Source organism: Bos taurus, chromosome 1 (assembly GCF_002263795.3).
Source record: "Bos taurus isolate L1 Dominette 01449 registration number 42190680 breed Hereford chromosome 1, ARS-UCD2.0, whole genome shotgun sequence".
Taxonomy (NCBI): domain Eukaryota; kingdom Metazoa; phylum Chordata; class Mammalia; order Artiodactyla; family Bovidae; genus Bos; species Bos taurus.
Genome location: NC_037328.1, coordinates 154386926 through 154408191, shown reverse-complemented (window position 1 = coordinate 154408191; position 21266 = coordinate 154386926). Strand labels below are relative to the sequence as shown.

The 21266-nt window shown below is 36.9% G+C and overlaps 1 protein-coding gene across 13 annotated transcripts in view; it reads left to right on the top strand.

The window, feature by feature from the left end:
- The window catches only part of TBC1D5 (TBC1 domain family member 5), a 592035-nt gene that overhangs the window by 279253 nt on the left and 291516 nt on the right, over window positions 1-21266 (top strand). For all 13 annotated transcript variants that reach the window (XM_059886432.1, XM_059886457.1, XM_059886448.1 and 10 more), the window contains one exon: window positions 17585-17648. In XM_059886432.1, the coding sequence (XP_059742415.1) occupies window positions 17585-17648 (64 nt within the window). Of the gene's footprint in view, window positions 1-17584; window positions 17649-21266 lie in introns of those variants that run through there.

Sequence of the window (21266 nt, the reverse complement as noted above, 5' to 3'; positions counted from 1 at the left end):
CCATCTCTAACACAGTGTGCTCTGTATAAGAGTTTGCAGCCTTTTCTTGCAAGCATAACCACAGGAACTACAAAGTTCATACCTAGCTCAGCTCCTAATTAGGTTAACTCAAACCCCTGTGCTAAAGTTCTACTAGAAGGAAGTGTGTGCTCATTTCTAAGCATAAAAACTACCTTAATCTCTACCACTGATAAGCTTGATAACAGGTGAACATAAGAGCTTCAACAAAAAGATAAAAAGAGTATGAAGAGGGATATGGGACCCCCCCCCGCCCCCCAAAAAATACCATTGAAGACACAAGGGCTAATAACAGTTAGACACAACTACTGCAAAGGCTTTGCAGTCTCGTAAGGAAATTTAAATAACTGAATTATATGTTAAAGGCTTCACGGGAAAAGCCTGTCAGCATGCAAAATCAGATAGTTTATTTCAGCAGAGATGAAAATTTTATCAAGGAATGGAATTTAAAGTTCAAGACTTATAAAAAAGGTAACAGAGATAGAGAATGTCTATAACAAGTGACTAGATCTGATAGATTGCCTGATGAACTATGGATGGAGGTTCATGACACTGTACAGGAGACAGGGATCAAGACCATCCCCACAGAAAAGAAATGCAAAAAAGCAAAATGGCGGTCTGAGGAGGCCTTACGAATAGCTGTGAAAAGAAGAGAAGCAAAAAGCAAAGGAGAAAAGGAAAGATATAAGCATCTGAATGCAGTTTCAAAGAATAGCAAGGAGAGATAAGAAAGCCTTCCTTAGCAATCAATGCAAGGAAATAGAGAAAAACAACAGAATGGGAAAGATTAGAGATCTCTTCAAGAAAATTTAGAGATACCAAGGGAACATTTCATGCAAAGATGGGCTCGATAAAGGACACAAATGGTAGGACCTAACAGAAGCAGAAGATATTAAGAAGAGGTGGCAAGAATACACAGAAGAACTGTACAAAAAAGATCTTCATGACCCAGATACTCACGATGGTGTGATCACTGACCTAGAGCCAGACATCCTGGAATGTGAAGTCAAGTGGGCCTTAGAAAGCATCATTACGAACAAAGCTAGTGGAGGTGATGGAATTCCAGTTGAGCTATTTCAAATCCTAGAAGATGATGCTGTGAAAGTGCTGCACTTAATATCAGCAAATTTGGAAAACTCGGCAGTGGCCACAGGACTGGAAAAGGTCAGTTTTCATTCCAATCCCAAAGAAAGGCAATGCCAAAGAATGCTCAAACTACCGCACAATTGCACTCATCTCACATGCTAGTAAAGTAATGCTCAAAATTCTCCAAGCCAGGCTTCAGGAGTAAGTGAACCGTGAACTTCCAGATATTCAAGCTGGTTTTAGAAAAGGCAGAGGAACCAGAGATCAAATTGCCAACGTCCGCTGAGTCATCAAAAAAGCAAGAGTTCCAGAAAAACATCTATTTCTGCTTTATTGACTATGTCAAAGCTTTTGACTGTGTGGATCACAATAAACTGTGGAAAATTCTTCAAGAGATGGAAATACTAGACCACCTGACCTGCCTCTTGAGAAACCTGTATGCAGGTCAGGAAACAACACTTAGAACTCGACATGAAACAACAGACTGGTTCCAAATAGGAAAAGGAGTACATCAAGGCTGTATATTGTCACCCTGCTTACTTAACTTACATGCAGAGTACATCATGAGAAAGGCTGGGCTGGAAGAAACACAAGCTGGAACCAAGATTGCTGGGAGAAATATCAATAACCTCAGATATGCAGATGACACCACCCTTATGGCAGAAAGTGAAGAGGAACTCAAAAGCCACTTGATGAAAGTGAAAGAGGAGAGTGAAAATGTTGGCTGAAAGCTCAGCATTCAGAAAATGAAAATCGTGGCCTCTGGTCCCATCACTTCATGGGAAATAGATGGGGAAACAGTGTCAGACTTTATCTTTTCGGGCTCCAAGATCACTGCAGATGGTGACTGCAGCCATGAAATTAAAAAGACGCTTACTCCTTGGAAGGAAAGTTATGACCAACCTAGATAGCATATTCAAAAGCAGAGACATTACTTTGCCAACAAAGGTACGTCTAGTCAAGGCTATGGTTTTTCCTGTGGTCATGTATGGATGTGAGAGTTGGACTGTGAAGAAAGCTGAGTGCCAAAAAATTGATGCTTTTGAACTGTGATGTTGGAGAAAACTCTTGAGAGTCCCTTGGACTGCAAGGAGATCCAACTAGTCCATTCTGAAGGAGATCGGTCCTGGGTGTTCATTGGAAGGACTGTTGCTGAGGCTGAAACTCTAATACTTTGGCCACCTCATGGGAAGAGTTGATTCATTGGAAAAGACTCTGATGCTGGAAGGGATTGGGGGCAGGAGGAGAAGGGGACGACAGAGGATGAGATGGCTGGATGGCATCACCTACTCAATGGACATGATTTTGTGTAAACTCCAGGAGTTGGTGGTGGACAGGGAGGCCTGGTGTGCTGCGATTCATGGGGTTGCAAAGAGTCGGACACGACTGAGGGACTGAACTGAAGTGAATAACAAGGGTCATCAACACAGTTGACAAAGAAAAAATAAGAATCAATAAACTGTAAAATATGTTAGTCTGGGTTATTCAAATTGAAACATAAAGAGAAACACAAATAAAACACTTAAGAAGCATGGGATGAAATCAAATGGGACATGTGGGTGGAATCCCAGTAGAGGAGCAGTTCAGAAGAAATGTTTAAGGAAGTAATGGCCGATAAGTTCTCCAAATTAATGACAGGCCCTAAACTACAGATCCAAAAATCTGAGAGCACAAACCATAGTAAATATGAGAAAACAAATAAAAATTTCCAAACATAGTTGTATGATATTTAAACTGATAAAAACAGAAGACAAGTAAGTAATGGCAACCAGAAAACAATTAGTGTTGCGATAACAGAAAGTAACACAAAATTCTTACAGATGGAAGAAGTAAATAAGAATTAGAGCAAATTTCTCAGTGAAAGTCATGCAAGCTGAAGACCATGGAGTAACACATTTTACGTGCTACAAGGACAAACACAACTTCTCAAGCTGGATTTCTATACCAAATGAAAGATATCTTTGAAGTAAATGAAGAAGAAAGACAGACTTTTCCAGATGAGCAAAATCCATCGGAATTTATTAGCAATTCAACTGTATAGGAAATGTGAAAGGAGAGTTGCCAGAAGCAACAGACAGGGCAAAGACACTGGAATCCATGCAAAGAAGAGAAAGAGCGTTGGGAGTGGAGGAAGTACAAGTGAAATTATTTTTTCTTCTTTTTTACTGCCCTCAAATCTGAATGTCTAAACTAGAAACAGCAGCAGTGTGTTGTGTGTTTACAGAGTACGTAAGGGTGATGTACGTGACAGCATAGCACAGAGCGGGACAGCGAGGAATCGGGAGTTGCTGCAGTAGGGTCATGTGTTACACATGGCATCATCATGTTGTTTGAAAACAGCTCTTATTGATTACACATGGAATACAGGCCTAGAGTAGGGGTCAGGAGACACTTTCTTTAAGGACAGTGTCATATATATATTTAAGGTCATAAAGCATTATGATCTCTCTTTCAGCCTTATAGTGTGAAAGCAACCTTAGTACAAGAACAAATGGGCATGGTTCTGTTTCAGTGCAGTTTAACCTGGAAAAACATTTGACTGTGCCAGGCCATGGTTTGTCAACTCCTGCTCTAGAACATTCATTAAAAAAATGTAATACAGAAGAATAAATAATAATTCAGTAGAAGGTATCAAATGGGAATCATAACATATCCTCAACTTAAAGTATAAAATGTGAGAAAAAGAAAGGATGGATGGAAGAAGAACAGATACAAAACAGTAATTGGGTGGTATATTTTATTTTATCTGTATCAGTAATCACAATATGTACAGTGTAAACACACCAATTAAAAGGCAGGCATTGTCAGAAAAGGTTTTACAAAGCAAGAGCCAGTTATATGCTATCCACAAGATATTCACTTTAAATAAAAAAGATGCGGCAGGCTGAATAATGCCTCCACCCACATATTTTTAGTCCCTGTCCCCCAGAGCCTGTGAACATGATGACTACATGGCAGGAAGAACTTTGCAGATATCCAAAGTTAAAATAGTTTTGAATTTTTTACTTTGAAGGAAATGGTACACACTTGAAAATGTTTGATATTGTATTTGGAGATTTAGATTACTAGATTTAACGTGATTTAGTTTAGTAAATTGGTTTAAAAAATAAAGATAGGTTTGAGAATGTTTACCCTCAGTTCTTTTCATGAGCTTTGGGACTTTGTAGTTAAAGTGCCCATTATGCTTTTTAGGTAGATCTTTGGTATAAGAACTTGTTCAGTTCACTGTCATTTAAAAGATACATTAATGATTTACCCTAGTTCGTGGATGGTAATTTATGTCCTTCAAATAGTTCCACTTTAGTTTTTTATACCAAAAAGGGAGATATTTAATATTAAGTATCTTATGTTATAGTACATGAAGCTAATGGTGTCTTTACATTTTATGAGGTCATGTCCACTTGATGTCAAACAGTTTTAAAGGTTCTGGCACTGATTGTAATCAGTAGCGAAAATGAGAATTGCTGAAAGAAATTTGTTTTGTATAGAGATACTTGATTTTTTATACATTGACCAGAACATTTAATATACATATTTTATAGTTATTATTTGAAAGATTTAAGTGAAATAGAACTTCAATAGCAAATGTACTGTAGCAAATAATATGTAAATGGCTTGCTGTGTTATTTATGTGCTAGACCGGTAATGTGATTTCAGGTTTAGAATTCCTTTTGTGTCAATTAGATCATCTTTGAAAAGCTACTGTCTTTATTTTTTAGAAATAAAATAAGTATTTTATTAAAACTTGTGTTAGCACTAGTAGCAAATCTAAAAATGTTGGTCAGAATTTAAACTAAGTCAATATTTGTATTTTTGTTAAGGAAAAATGTAGCAAAGGGCAAAGTGTAGAGTAATTGTCTTTGGCCTTGATAGTCTTTGCACTTTATAAACTTGGAAAAATATTTTCAAGTATTCTTTGTCAACACATTTACTTTTAAGGAAGCTCCTTTTAAAGTCTGTTTCGTTGTTTATCTGCTTACTATAAATGTATTTTGTAACTGTCTAAACTATAGCATTGGCGTTAATTGTGTAACTCCTCTGTAGGAAGATGCTTCTGAAGCCCAGGTGGTCCACAGGAGGACCATGGAGGCCAATAGCAGTGTTCTGCTGGGCATTTCCACTGTGCACGCTCCCCAGTAATCACTTCATGGAACTGAGAACACAGTGTAATGTGCAGAATTGGCATACCTCAAAGCAGTCCTCTGCTACTCCTGGAAAATGTGATCAAATTTGTGCCTTATTGATAGCTGATAGTAAATCAAGATATGTGAGATGCAGTCCCTATTTGAGATACATTAAATTGCCTTCTGTAAGAGGTTATTACTTTAGCAGTGTAGAAGTTTATTTTTTACTAGGAAAGACTTTTGTATCATCATAGTAATCTAGGAAACCTTTGAAAATAAAGGGTGTTGGATCCCACTCACAGTTCTCTCAGGCTCGTCCATTTTTCCAGTCTTCTTCTCTCCCACAGACACACCATATATACACACAGATCAGATCAGATCAGATCAGTCGCTCAGTCGTGTCCGACTCTTTGCGACCCCATGAATCACAGCACGCCAGGCCTCCCTGTCTATCACCAACTCCCGGAGTTCACTCAGACTCACGTACACACCCTAAAAACCTGTCCCCAGGGGATTTGGATTATCAGCCTGTTCATGAGCTTGGTCTGACCTGGTCCTTTCCTTCTCTACTGTAGATGTGGATGGTAGGACCCAGAGAGGCTAATTTTACATTGGAATTCTTTCTCTTCACTTGATTGATTCCTGGTCTGCTTTGTTTTTTTCTGAAACATCAAGCAACTTTAAGTCCATAGAATGGCTGAAGAGACAACAGTATGCCTGGAAATGACAATGATAAAAAATAAAGATACTAGCATTTGAGTGATATTACATGTTAATTTAAATTCTGTAGTTATCCTTGTGATTATCTTTAGAATTAGGCCTTGTTTCTATTCTGTCTCAGTATCTAATCAATTCTTCTTAAAGCTTATTTTATTCTGATACATGTGTAGTATTGTATGGGGTTCCTTGGTGGCTCAGTGGTAGAGAACTTGCTTGCCAATGTAGGAGCCACAGGTTTGCTCCTTGCGTCAGGAAGATCCTCTGGAGAAGGAAATGGCAACCCACTCCAGTATTCTTGCCTAGGAAATCCCATGGACAGAGGAGCCTGATAGGCTGTATAGTCCATGGGGTCACAAAGAGTTAGACACAATTTAGCAACTAAAGGACAGCAACAGTAATATTGTACACTACACTCTACTATATGTGATAACTTCCGTTTACTAGATGGACCATAGTTTTAATTCTTTATCTATTTGCATTTTATCAGCACCAAGAAATATTTATATGTATTCAGCTCATGCATTAGATAACTTATATTCAAGGCTCTCATTTTACTTAATTTTACTATTTCTCCACTCTCAGTGTTTGGTATTATCATCAGGAAGGGTATTAGAAGAATACCACAAATGTTGCATAGGTGTATAATTCATAGAATAAACTTTTGTTAATTATAAATTTTATCAGAAATAATGGTTTTTAATTACCAAGAATTATAATTTCCAATTATTTAAATTATGAATAAGTTTATTCCCTTTATATAGAACTAATAGACTTCTACTTTTACTCCTTCACTGGATACAGTACTGATCAAAGCATTCATAAAAAGACAGATAACATTCATGAGGTTTTAGGTTGTGCTGTGTGCTATACTAAGCTCTTCACTTGCACTCATCTAATCTTCATAACCACATTTTGTGGTGTAAACTGTTGTCATCTTCATTTTGTAGACGAGGAAACTGAAATATTGAAGTTAAGTTAGAGGGAAAATAAATGGTGGAGTATATACTCAGGTCTTTCCTGCCAGAGCTTTGGCTTTTAGTCATGATGTGCTGGGAGCCGGCATATTGCATATTGAGTGCATATTGCATATTGAGTGCATATTGCATATTGAGTGCAGTACTTTCCACAGCATCATCTTTCAGGATCTGGAATAGCTCAACTGGAATTCTATCACTGCCAGGAGCCAGCGTGAGGAACTCCGCCCATGACAAAGGTCATGAGGAAGGAGGCTCGGCACACGCAAAGGCGGGATCGAGCTTCAGGAGTCCCCCTGGGAATTCTCGAGCATCTACCCCCAAAACCAGAGTCTGCCTACTTTCTGCTTTGTGCTTTCACCTACACCTCTGACTTTACGGGGGGCTGTCCCCCACTACCTCTCTCTGAAAAAAGAGTTAGCTTACAGCTCCAGTTAATAATTCCTGAGTGTGACAGTGTTTAACCTACAAACTCCTTTGGAAATCCTCTAGCCTGCCTGAATAGGTTTTTCTGGCCACATGTGATTGTTCAGAGCCTCCCAACTGTGAGAGGCAGGAGATGTTCTAAACTGTCTAAACACAGATTCCTTTGAGTAGTTAAAAGATTGACTAGAAATTGTATTGGTGAAGGGTTTTTCACTTATTGGGCCAGTGTTTGCTGCTAAGTCTCCATACTCCTTACCTACTATGTCCTTGGCAGTGTATTGATTGATATAATGGGTGTATAGAAATGTAAGTAGTAGCCTCAGTGTTTGTAACCTTGGACCCTTGAGTTAATTCTTTTCTTGATTGAGCCCACCTCACCTTTGCCCTATAGGAATGCAGCTTTGTCCAATGCTTTTTTGGAGGCTGGTGCCTGACTTTGGAATAATCACCTTTAGAGAAAGATAAGTTTCTTAAAATGTTAACAGGCCTCCTGGCCAGAAGATGATGTAATTCACCTTAACTTTTGCATATGATAAGTTTGAAAGCCTGGCTTCTATTAGGACCAGGAGCTGCTGTCCTTGCATGACTCCACCCCTTCCCCCATTATCCTCTATGAGCAATTTAAGGTATAAAAACTACTTTGGAAAATAAAGTGCGGGCCTTGTTCACCAAAACCTGGTCTCCCCATGTCGTTCTTTCTCTCACCTTCTGGCTGAATTATTCAGCCTCTTTTCTCCACTGAATTTCCTCACTGAGCTATCCTCATCCTATTACTCTTTATATCTTTGATAAATATTTAAATAAATAGGTTGCCTATGCCGTCTCTCCTTCGAATACCCTGGATCAGCCGGGGCTGGACCCCGGCAATGATGTTTTAATACCTCTCCTTCAAAATTTCATTAAACTGAATGTGACAGTTTGCTTTTACCAATTCATCGTTTCCCCCCTCTGGAAGTTGCTTTAAAGTTTAATCAGAGATCACCATCACCGTTTTTTTAAAAATGATTTTTACAACCACTGTGTTCATACAGATCCTACCTACATATTTATTTCTTTTTCTTTCTACCTTTAGACACTAACATTTGCATTTATTATACTTAAGAATTTTCCATTGTTTTTAGTAATTGACTTCCAGCCTTATTCCTTTGTAGTTAGACAAGATATTTTGTGTGGATTCAGTCTTTCTAACTATATTGAAGCTCGTGTTGTGACTTAACATACGGTGCTTCCTGGACAGTGCTCCGTGTGCGCTTGAGAAGACTGTGTATTCTGTAGTTGGCTAGAGGGTTTTATGTGACTTAATTTACAGTCTTGTTCAAGTCCTGCGTTTCCTTATATCTCCTTGATCTCCTGTCTAGATGTCATGCCAACTTTTATTGTAGAACTGTTTCTCCCTTGAGTTCTATCAGCGTTTGCTTCTTGTATTTCCTTCCATGTTCTGTTGTTTGGTGCATACATGTTGTGATTGTTGTATGTTCCTCATGGTTTGATCCTTTCATCAATATATAATGTCCTTCTTTGTCAAACAGTTCTCTTGTCTGTTGTAACAGTCTGTTTTGTCTAATATTAGTATAGCCAAGTATCTCTCTCTCTTTTTGGTTATTTTTACATGAAATATCTTTTCTATCCTTTTACTTTGGTTCTTAAATGAGTCTCTTGTAGACAACATATAGTTAAAATGTGGTTTTTCTAAATACATATTTTTCTAATCTCTGCCTTTTGAATGAAACTTTAATCTATTTACATTTAAGGTAACTGCTGATAAAAAGAACTTCTGCCATTTTCCTGTTATTTTTCTGTATGTTTTATATCTTACTTCCTCTTTCTTTCCTCCATTACTGCGTTTTCTTGCGTTTGGTTGTGTGTTCTTTTGTTTTTGTTTTGTAGTGACCATTGTTTGTTGCCTTCTTATTCCTGTTGTGTAATTTCTTATATACGTTCTTTGTGACTGTCACAGGGATCACACTTAAATCCTAAATTTTTAAAAATCAACTTCAAGTTGATAACTCTACAGCATACAAAATATGTGCTGCTATACTGCTCTGACCTTCTCCCTTTTATGCTGTTTGATAAATTTTTCTTGTACATTGTTGCTCAGTTGTATCAATTTATAATTTTTTTTATCCATTTATTTTTTTATATCCTGTAGAGAAGGCAATGGCAACCCACTCCAGTACTCTCGCCTGGAAAGTCCCATGGGCGGAGGAGCGTGGTAGGCTACAGTCCATGGAGTTGCAGAGAGTCGGACACGACTGAGTGACTTTACTTTCACTTTTCACTTTCATGCATTGGAGAAAGAAATGGCAACCCACTCCAGTATTCTTGCCTAGAGAATCCCAGGGACCAAGGAGCCTGGTAGGCTGCCGTCTATGGGGTCGCACAGAGTCGGACACAACTGAAGCGACTTAGCAGCAGCTGCAGTAGGAAACCAAGTGCGACATCACAAATCTTAAACACAATGATACTGGCTTTATATTTGCACACATATTTACCTTTACTAGAGATCTTTATTTTTTGTTACAACTTTGAGTTATTTTGGTATTTTTTCCTTTCAACTTGGAAGTTTGCCATTAGCTTTTCTTTTAGTGTATGTTGAGCTATTCCAAATCCTGAAAGATGATGCTCTGAAAGTCCTGCACTCAATATGCCAGCAAATTTGGAAAACTCAGCAGTGGCCACAGGACTGGAAAAGGTCAGTTTTCATTCCAGTCCCAAAGAAAGGCAATGCCAAAGAATGCTCAAACTACCGCACAGTTGCACTCATCTCACACGCTAGTGAAGTAATGCTCAAAATTCTCCAAGCCAGGCTTCAGCAATATGTGAACCGTGAACTTCCCGATGTTCAAGCTGGTTTTAGAAAAGGCAGAGGAACCAGAGATCAAATTGCCAACATCCGCTGGATCATGGAAAAAGCAAGAGAGTTCCAGAAAAACATCTATTTCTGCTTTATTGACTATGCCAAAGCCTTTGACTGTGTGGATCACAATAAACTGTGGAAAATTCTGAAAGAGATGGGAATACCAGACCACCTGACCTGCCTCTTGAGAAATCTGTATGCAGGTCAGGAAGCAACAGTTAGAACTGGACATGGAACAACAGACTGGTTCCAAATAGGAAAAGGAGTTCGTCAAGGCTGTATATTGTCACCCTGTTTATTTAACTTCTATGCAGAGTACATCATGAGAAACGCTGGACTGGAAGAAACACAAGCTGGAATCAAGATTGCCGGGAGAAATATCAATAACTTCAGATATGCAGATGACACCACCCTTATGGCAGAAACTGAAGAGGAACTCAAAAGCCTCTTGATGAAAGTGCAAGTGGAGAGTGAAAAAGTTGGCTTAAAGCTCAACATTCAGAAAACGAAGGTCATGGCATCTGGTCCCACCACTTCATGGGAAATAGATGGGGAAACAGTGGAAACAGTGTCAGACTTTATTTTTCTGGGCTCCAAAATCACTACAGATGGTGACTGCAGCCATGAAATTAAAAGACGCTTACTCCTTGGAAGGAAAATTATGACCAACCTAGATAGCATATTCAAAAGCAGAGACATTACTTTGCCAACAAAGGTTCGTCTAGTCAAGGCTATGGTTTTTCCTGTGGTCACGTATGGATGTGAGAGTTGGACTGTGAAGAAGGCTGAGCACCGAAGAATTGATGATTTTGAACTGTGGTGTTGGAGAAGACTCTTGAGAGTCCCTTGGACTGCAAGGAGATCCAACCAGTCCATTCTGAAGGAGATCAGCCCTGGGATTTCTTTGGAAGGAATCATGCTAAAGCTGGAAGTCCAGTACTTTGGCCACCTCATGCAAAGAGTTGACTCATTGGAAAAGACTCTGATGCTGGGAGGGATTGGGGGCAGGAGGAGAAGGGGATGCAGAGGATGAGATGGCTGGATGGCATCACTGACTCGATGGACGTGAGTCTGAGTGAACTCCGGGAGTTGGTGATGGACAGGGAGGCCTGGCGTGCTGCGATTCATGGAGTCGCAAAGAGTCAGACACGACTGAGTGACTGATCTGATCTGAGTCTCAGCTTTTGTGTTTCTAGAAATGTCTTAACAGTCTTCTCATTCATTTTCAAATGAGTATTTTGGTAGATACAAAATTCTTGATTGATAGCCATTTTTTAAAAAGTAATTTAAAATCTATAGAGACCACCCTGTTCTTTTGGCCTGCATGTTTTCTGGTGAAAAATTAACTGCTAATATTACTGAGGATTCTCTGTTTCTTCCTTCAGAGGCTCTGCTTGTTTTGTCTTAGAATAGTTTGCTGATATTGTGTCTTGATATGAGTCTCTGAGTTAATCCTACCTGAAATTTAATTGAATTTCTTGGATTTGTAGCTCTCTGCTTTTCATCAGACTTGGCAGCTTCTCACCGTATTCCCTCAGGTGTTCCTTCTGCCTCTTTCTCCTCTCTGTCAGGTTCCCGTAGTGTGTGTGTTGCTGTGCTTGATGGTGTTATACACATCTCTTGGGTTAGGGTCGTCTTTCTTCAGTCTTTTTTTTAAATTTTTGCTCCTCAGACTCCCTAATTTCAATTGTCCTACGTTTAAATTTGTTATTTCTGTCTTCTGCCTACTCACACCTGTGGTTGAGCCCCCTAGGGAAATTTTCAATTGAATTATTGTGTTTTTCAGCTTCATAAATTCTATTTCCTTTTATAATTTCTACCTCTCTATTGATATCATTTTGTTGATTTGCTACATAGTTTTTTCCTTTAAGTCTTTTTTTTTGCTCTTTGAACATCTTTAAGACAGTTATTTCAAAATCTTTGTCTAGTAAATCCAGTAATTTCTCAGGGATAGTTTCCATCAAGTTATTTTCATTCCTTAGATGAGCCATATTTCTTGTTCCTTTGTATGCTTCATGATTTTGTTGTTGTTGACAATGGGATATTTGTACATTGTTATTCAAAAATCAGGTTCTTCAGAAATCATATTCTCTATTTCTCCTGGGTTTGCTGTTTTCCATGTTCTTGAAAATTACCTTAGTCCATTGATTTAGTTACTCTCCTGGAACATTTTTACTTTTGCAAAGTCTTATTCTTTGACATTGAAGTCTTAGGTTGTGTTCAGTGAGGATTTTGACAGAAATTTTTTGAATGCCAGGAGCTAAAATAAAGAACAACAGAACCCCAAACCTCTCCTTGCCTTTGCAGACTGTGTCTGCTACAGCAGCCCATCATTTAGCCAGGCTCGCAGTCCTCCCAGTGGCCAGCTTCATGTGGAAATGTATGGTTTTCTCAGTTTCTGCATCACCATGCATCTTGCCCTGGGCATATGTGTAGCCTTCTGTACTCCCCTATATGCACAGGTGCTTTTGAATGTCCTAATTTCTCAAACTCTTGCTAATTTTTTTTCCCAGGTCTTGGGTGGTCTGTTTTATGGTTTGGTTGTAATCTTTTGCCCCAGGTGTCTGCTGACTCTTAATTTGACTTGCAGTGTGTTCAAGAGCAAACAAAGCCTGCCTTTTTTTTTTTTTTTTCCCCTTTTTTATTAGTTAGATGAAGAAGGAGATAAACATCTTCAGTCAGTTATTCAGGTAGTTCCTAACAAGTTAGCATTGATTTATACGGTATTTTGCAGATATGGTCTTCTCTGCTCGCCCTGGGACCAGGTGCAGTTTGCACACCCTGGGAACTAGCTTTCTTGTCCACAGCTGCTGCTGATCTAGGATGAGGGTGGAGCAAAACCCCACAGAGCTTTCAGGCTGCCTTTTTCTGGACTCCTTGTTCATTTGGTGCTGATTGATCTTCGACTATTTCCAAAGTCAGTACAAAGTTTGTTCTGACAGTTCTTGTTTTCTGATGTTTCTGTTGGAAGATGAGAATTTAGAGTTGTATATTCTGCCACTCTGCTGATGCCATTCTCCTTTCTTTTAAACAAGAAAATTCTGTTTAATATTTAATAGGAATAACAAAAGTATTATCTTCTTAAATTAAAATTGTCCACTTAGTGTTATTTCAAATAGTTGCTATGCATTTGTTTTACATCTGAATTTCATTATCTAATTTAATAATCTGAAAATATTATGTAGAGAACTAAATATGCCTATTAAATCATTAGAATGTAGACAGATTAACAATAGAGAAAAAGAATAATTATTAAATAAACAAATTTCCTACATTTATTTGAGCACTAGCTCTTAAACCTAAACGTGTGGTCCTAGATTTTCGCCATAAATAACTGACTTAGCATATTGTTCACCTGATTCTTGAGATAATGTAATACTCTCTGTGGCTACTGTTTTCAGAGACAACACTGTTATTATCCTTTGCCGTAACTGTATGTCAGCACATGAATATGCTTAATTTATAGACTTTTTTTGTATTGTTCACTTTGAATGGGATTTTAAATTTAAGTAAAACATTTCAGTAGTTATCCTCATTCATTTAAAAACTCACACAGTTTTAGGTGTTTACACTATTCATTTATGCCATATTATCCATCATAACTAAAAATGTGGCTATTCATAGCTTTGTTTTCAACTTAGTTTAACCAAATATTTTCCCATTACTATTAATAATTTATCACACACACTTGATGATATTTCTCTGACAATTCAGAAGTCAGCCTTTTTAAAATTATGTTGTACTTTTCAGAATTCATACCTAGTATGATATGATACCCTAAAATTAGATTTTTTATGTATAAGCTGATGGCACAATTGAGTAGATATGCTTGTTTATAGCATTATTCTGCTTGCTTTTAATCTAACCAAGTTTAAAATCTTGGTCCTCCCTTACAAAGCAGATGTTTATGTATTAAAAGCACTATTGAATTCTATTGTAAACCTTCATTTAGCGTGATTTCAACACTGCACAGATACTATAAATGCTCTTAGCTCAACATGACTGCAATAAATGCTAAAAAGGAGTCCAAATTTAATTTATTCTATTTTTGAAATTCAAATCATCATCATACATATTATGGTTTTAACAAGTTAGATACATAGGTAGAATGTTAATTACAAACGGAAAATACTATATGCTCTTTGTATCCTCATTAAAAACAATATAGCTATGAGCATTTTTTTTTTCAAATCAGGCAAATTTGTTTAATTATGAATGTTGTGAACTCATTTTACAAAGTTACTTACCAATTAATGAGAAATAAATGTGTTATGTAAATTTCAAACTGTAATGGTCACAGGTAATTGATGAACTGTTCCTATAAATATATACATTGTACAATCTTATACATATATATAGCAACACACAAAATTTATACACTGTTTATTGTATATAATTTGTATATTTATTTAAAATTTACTCAATAAATATATCGAGTTTATTTTTTGGTTAGTTTACATTAAATATTGAAAACACCTTAAAATCACAATTGTAGTTTTAAAGTTTACTCTGTTGTTAAAATTACTTTTCCAGCAAGTGAAAGGAACTCTTACTTTAAAACACATTTGTTCTGTTGGATCATTTAAAGGTCTTTGTGTGAGAGTACTTTAATGCATTTTCGTGCACCTACGGGTGTGTGTCTGTGAGAGAGAGAGGGAGGGTGGGAGGGAGAGAAGGTTAGATCTGAAAGCAACCCATGTATCCTTGTTACAGTTACAGCTACCTGACAGCTTAGTTCAGGGATCAGAACAGCAAGGGAAAACATCATATTAAACTCTCTTGCACCCTCTGTTGTTATTTTTGAGGAACACTACATTTACCTTCCCATGGTTATAATGGCATTAGATTTATTAAAGTCCCTGATAAAATTAATACTTAATTTACTGTACTTACCTCCAAACTATGTTGACAGTAAAGTAGCATTTGTTTTTAATTCTTAGGTTATTTTTTTCTTGTGATACAATATGTTTTTATTGTATAACAGCTTAAATGAAAACTGAACTTTTCTGTTTTTCTTCTGATTTCTCCTGGTTACAACCAGTTTTAAGCTCATCCAAGTGTTTCAGACAAATGCAAATCTGTACTGGATATAGCACACTGTATATGTAATTTTGCAGAATTATAAATCCTGCCTGTTCTTTTGTAAACCTTTCGATTGTCAGACAGTTTCTTTCCAAAATAAAAATCTAGAGCCGTCCATACTAAGATTAAGAATTTATAACTGTAAGGAACAGATGTTTTCATAAACATTTGCTGTAATTAATTTCAACTGGAGAATTGAAGGAACAAAGCAGTTTTCCCCACTTTAAAACTTTATTACCTTTTCCCCATGCAGCAAACTTGAAGTCTTTTTCTCTAATATTGTTTAGAGAAACGATTGTACTCCTTATTTGGTATGTTTCTGAGAAAGAAAAACTGCTTTTTTTCCTTATTATCATCCTTGGAAGGTTACATTTAATGTGATATATTCATTTCCAAACAGGTATAAAATGAAGGAAACCTTTGTGATGTATTTTGATGACAAAACTTTGGTGTTTACTGAAAATCTCTTAATTATTTGAAGTATTTTATATTTATTGTGATAATATAAGCAGAGGGCAAGAATATACCATTGGTGAGATCTTACGTATTTAAATAATCATAGTCTTTATTTTTGAAGAAGAAAGCTCACATTCTAAATGTATGATATGGTACTTATTCTATACTGCTTGTGGAACGTTTCACAGGAAGTGTCTGCAAGCTGTTAATAACATGTGTTGTAGGAAATTTTCACTTAACAAGACGGAGGGAGACTAATTTTCCTTAAATTTTTTAGTTTATTTATGATAATGCTATTAATTTTTTTGAAAAGCAAATGAAGTATGTTGTGAGTCATCTTATGGAACCTCTGTTTTCAAAGAATTAACAAAATATACTCAACTAGATTGATCTTAAACATTTAAGTGTTTTGGATAATTTTCTTCTATAAAATTTGGCAACATTTCGAATGCTGTAATCATTTTTAAGGTTTTTGTTTAATGAAAAAGAAAAGCCTGTAAGTGTATTTTTAAAAAAACGTAGACTTAAAAGTTCAGTAATTGAGCTCAGACCACTTTCATTCTTTTAAATAATTTAGGTGCAACAGCAAAGATTTTGAAGAGAACCAACATTTTTGACTTATCTGTCAACTATAAAACATGCAAAGAAAAATAGGCAGCTATCATTAAAATTGCATTTTAGCTTTCAAAAACCATTAATGAGCAGCATAATCATAGTAGTAGGGTACCTTCAATGCTATATTCAATTACTTAAAATAATCTCATTTCTAAATGGAAAGCTCTGTAATTACTATTTGACCTAACCAGGACAACTGTGATGACGTTCAGTGATACTTTAGAATGTTCAAGTGGATTAAAAGTATAAATAAAAGTTGGATTAATCATTAAATTATGAAGCTTTAAATATCTTAAATGTGAATCTAACCTGATGTTTGAAATTTACATTATAAAAATTAGGAGTATAAATGTAATCAGATTCTGATCGATTTAATTTTTTTCTAAGAATAAGTGATATATTTAACAGTAGTATCTGTGCTTTCATAAAAATTATACTTTTAAGTATATATTTAAAATTTTAAGCTAAAATTAAATTTCTTTCAATAATATATATTTTATATTGTAGCAGTTTTTAAAACTTACTTAGCAAATTTATTCTATGATCTTTAAAATGATAGGTATAAATTTGTTCTAATCTGATTTTATGAATATGCTTTTATGGACAAGTTTTTCTTCCTAAAAGTTTGATGTTTTACATGAGGCAGAAATAACTTTAGATGTTGATTTTTTAAACAGGTGAGCCTTTGCCCACAGTTAAAACATAAAGTTTGGGGAAGACTGCTAAGGTGTAATAAAAGCTCTTTAGAATGCATTCTCAGTCACCACCCTTCAACTTTCTTGTGTCCGTCTCTGCAAAGCAGATTCCTGGAGAGTGGAGGGGGAGGGGCCACGTGGGCTGTATGAGTGTTCTCTTCAGCTCTTCCACTGGACAGGACACCTTAGCAAAGAGTCATTAGTGTCTGAATTAGTGGTTTACAAGTTTGGGTTTTGTGATTCATAGGAAGATGTCTGTATTATACTTCATTTGTTCCTATTTGTAGTTACTTTGGTAATATTCCTATCTAAGTTACGAGTGGTGGTCTTAGTCTATATTTTAGTGTCAAAATGAACTTTTGGTTTAAAGGGCTCTGATTACAAAAGCTATTTGGGGGAGAGATAAGGGAATATATGTTTTCTGACTCAGTATACTGCGTGGAGCTGTCACACAGCAGCTTTTCAACTGAAATGTTCAGTTTTATAATCTCCATTATTTCAGTGTTTTTCTTTTCTTTCTTTTTTTTCCAGGAGATTCAAATCAAAATGGAAGAACAAGTTCTTTAGACTCTGATGGGACTTTTAATTCCTACAGGTACGTGATGAATACATAGATATAAAATAAGGTACTGTACAAGATACATAACCTTAGAGGCTTCTAATCCTAGAATAGTAAGGAACTATAACCTATGCTTTAAAACGGTGACAAATGTAAAGAATGCTGTGGTATAAGATTGTCCTGCAGACTTATCAAGTAGGTGGAGTCATTGTAAATATCTGTTGTTACCCTAGAGTAGGATGATTAGAATGAATGCCCATGTATACATGTATTAAACTTCATTATAATCCATTTTGCTTTTGTTTTTCCAGTATATCTGTTACAGTACTAAAGGCTTCCTTTGTTTAAGTTTCTTGCTAATACAGAGTGTATAAAACGTAATCTGCAGTTGCATTGAGTGCTATTGTTAATGTCCTGTTTGGCTCCGTTAACAAAATACCTTATAAATATTGGAGTTACCCAGTCCCTTTTTTGAGTGCTGAAGTGTAATAGAAAGCTTGGAATTGACATATTAAATAATAGGTAGAATCTTCTATCCAAACATGTTAATCACACCTAAAAAGTAGACAAATATAGAAGATATTCACTTCTTTATTTATTGACTGCACTGTGTGGCTTGTGGGACCTCAATTCCCCAAGCAGGGGTTGAACCAGGGCCCCAGCAGTTTGAAAGGGCAGAATCCTAACCACTAGACTGTCAGGGAACTCCCTGTAAACGATACTTAAGTAAGTGCTCATTTGGCATGTAACTGAGGAATGCTAAGATGATAATACATGTGAAATCTATGGTAGAAGTATCATTTTAGATATAAATACTGTTTAAAAAAAACCAAGACAAAAGGAAAATCAAGATGTATTTCAAAGAATAGGAAGTCCATATGTATGCATCGATTTTATTGTTGAATTTCACAGCCACTTTTGTAGTTTAGCTAATTACAGTAACTAACGGATGTAAAGTTACGAGAAGCGTGTTAGTATGAAGGCAGTGTCATCCTGTAGTTTATTTTGTTCTTGAGTAGTTGGAAGATTAAGGTATCTTAGTATTATTGAATGATAATTGTACTTGGAAAATGAACTCCTAATGCAACTTTGCACAATAAATACTAATGTTGTTAACTAATATAGTTTAATCAATGCCTGTCAGTGTTGTAATGGTAGGATATTAATTTATTGTTGGAATTAAAAAGGCAAGATAAAAAGCTCAGGTAGTACAGTATATAAAATGAGCTTTTAATAGTTGGCAGGCCAGTGCTGTTATTAAATAGTATTATAGTATTTAAGGTGTGAAATGAATATTTTTCTACTGAGTAGGCAATAGCTCTTACAATATAATGAGCTTACTTGTGAATTTGACACTTGGGTTAAATGGCAGACTTCATAGAAGCACAGCTCTAGGGTCTATTTTCATATCAGGTTAACAGATAAAACCTAGGAATTGTTGCAGAATCACACTACAGTGGCAACAGAATTGTCAGTAAAGTTCAAAAATGAAAATTATTTTTCCATTAATATCAGAGCTCTTTAAAGCAAGGAGAAATAGTTAATTAGAAAAATGTGAATATTTCAACCCTCAAATATCCTTTAGCCTAACACATCTACCTTCGTATTTAGACCATCTCAGAAATACTGATCTTTCTTCACAGATAATTCTGACTGTCAACCTAGTACCAGGATACTCAAGCTATATATGCGTGTGTCTGGGATAACAATTAGCTTTATTTATTTATTTTTAACAATTAGCTTTAATTTGTTATCTGTAGAATGGACGTTATAATGTCCGATCTGCTTCTTTCTCACAACCGTTTTAAAGGTTGAGCTAGAATTACATAAGATAAAGGCTTTGGAAAGTCTTAGTGCCCAGCTATGGATCACTATTACCCATCTGCATGCCTGCCTCAGGTGAACGGGCACCTCGCTGCCCCAGTGCTCACTGAGCCGGCCATGTGTGTGCCCTGTTATGGCACATGATGAGCTTGTGTTAGCTTTGGAATTCAGTCGTGGTCACCTAAGTCTATACGCTCTCTGTTGTTGGTTTACATTATTGTTGTCTTAGCTTGTCAGTAAGAGGGCATAGCCTTTTCCTGTTGTGGTGGTTTTGTTTTCTGTTTGCTAATATCACCGCAAACATAGTATGTCGGTTCACACCCTGACTCCACATGGAAACTCTGGACAAGTGTTAGTCTCAGTCTCCTCTCCTCGAATGTGGGAATAACAAAGTACATTTGTTACAAGGCGCTCATGGGTTATTCTTATGTGCCAAACGCTGAATCAGCATTGACTGCCTTTATCTTCCAGTCCACGCCATCCTCATCATCGTCATCATTGTTAATCTTCTGAAATTGTAGAAGGTTTTTACAGTGTGCCAATATAGAGACACCAAAAGGAAGATTTAAAAGCAGTATGTCCTACAGGAAAATAACTGAAGTTTTCAGCAGAAGAGAGGCTACTGTGTGCTGTGTGCTGTCGCTTTAATCCTGTCCGACTCTTTGCAGCCCCACGGACTGCAGCCTGCCAGGCCCTCTGTCCATGGGATTTCCCAGGCCAAGAGCATTGGAGTGGGTTGCCACGCTCTCCTACAAGGAACCTTCACAGCCCAGGGATCGAACCGTGCCTCTTTCCTGCTCGGTGTTGGGAGATGGGCTCTTTACCTCTAGTGCCACCTGGGAAGCCCAGAAAGAGACTGAGAGCAAGCTAAGCCCAAGGCTCAATAGTCTGTCTCAGATGCGTAGTCCAGGTTGGCTTTGTGTAATAAGCTTGTACACATAGTGGAGATAAAAGGAAGATGTTTTATTACGAATATTGAAGTTCAGGGGTAGGTTTTTGGAATTTTGACAGATGTGAAATTTGCAATCAGTGGGCCCTGACAACAGCCCCATGTGCCTAATGCTCACAGGTTTGTTTTCAGAGGCTCTGAGGTTTCACTTTGGATTTGTGTCTCTAGTGGTTTTGCCTCATTGATTCAGATAGCATACGGCTGCATTTAACTCCTAAGGCACCAGTAGGGTGATTTTATGATGCCCGGGTAATAGACTAAGTCTTTGTTTTGGAAGTTTCTGTTAAAATGTGTTTGTATTCCAACTAGTCTGTAGATGATGTGATAAAATGGAAAGATTAGAAGAATTGAGATGATATTACTGATTCATGCAGTGTATCCTGTGCTTTTTAAAGACCAGCGTTAACGTCTTCTGTCATTAAATAATCTTTCTCTGTTTCTTATTTCACCATTAAAACTGAGAGACCCTTGCTCGGTGTGAAAGCAGAGAAGTGGTTTGCATTCACCTTAGTGGCTGCAGCGTGGGGCCACGTCGCGGGGGCCCTCTCCTGCACCCCCTTCCTCTTCCCAAGGGCAGCTGACCTTCTCCTCTCCAAAGAGGCGAGCCCCTTGCCAGCGCATATGACTACAGACTATTACATTAATCTGTTTAGCTGTAGTACCAGCTGCTTGCATGTTTTTAATTATCTTATTAGATGGTATAACAGTGACCTATGAAATAAATTGAAGGTGAACATTTTTAAGTTTTCCCTTTTTTACCCTATGTTTCTAAATATCTTTATTGATCAAATTATGATATTCTGTAAAAGTTCATTGAAACGGTATATGGTTTTTGAGTCAATGTAATGCTATTTAAAGTATAGTATTATAATTACCAGTAT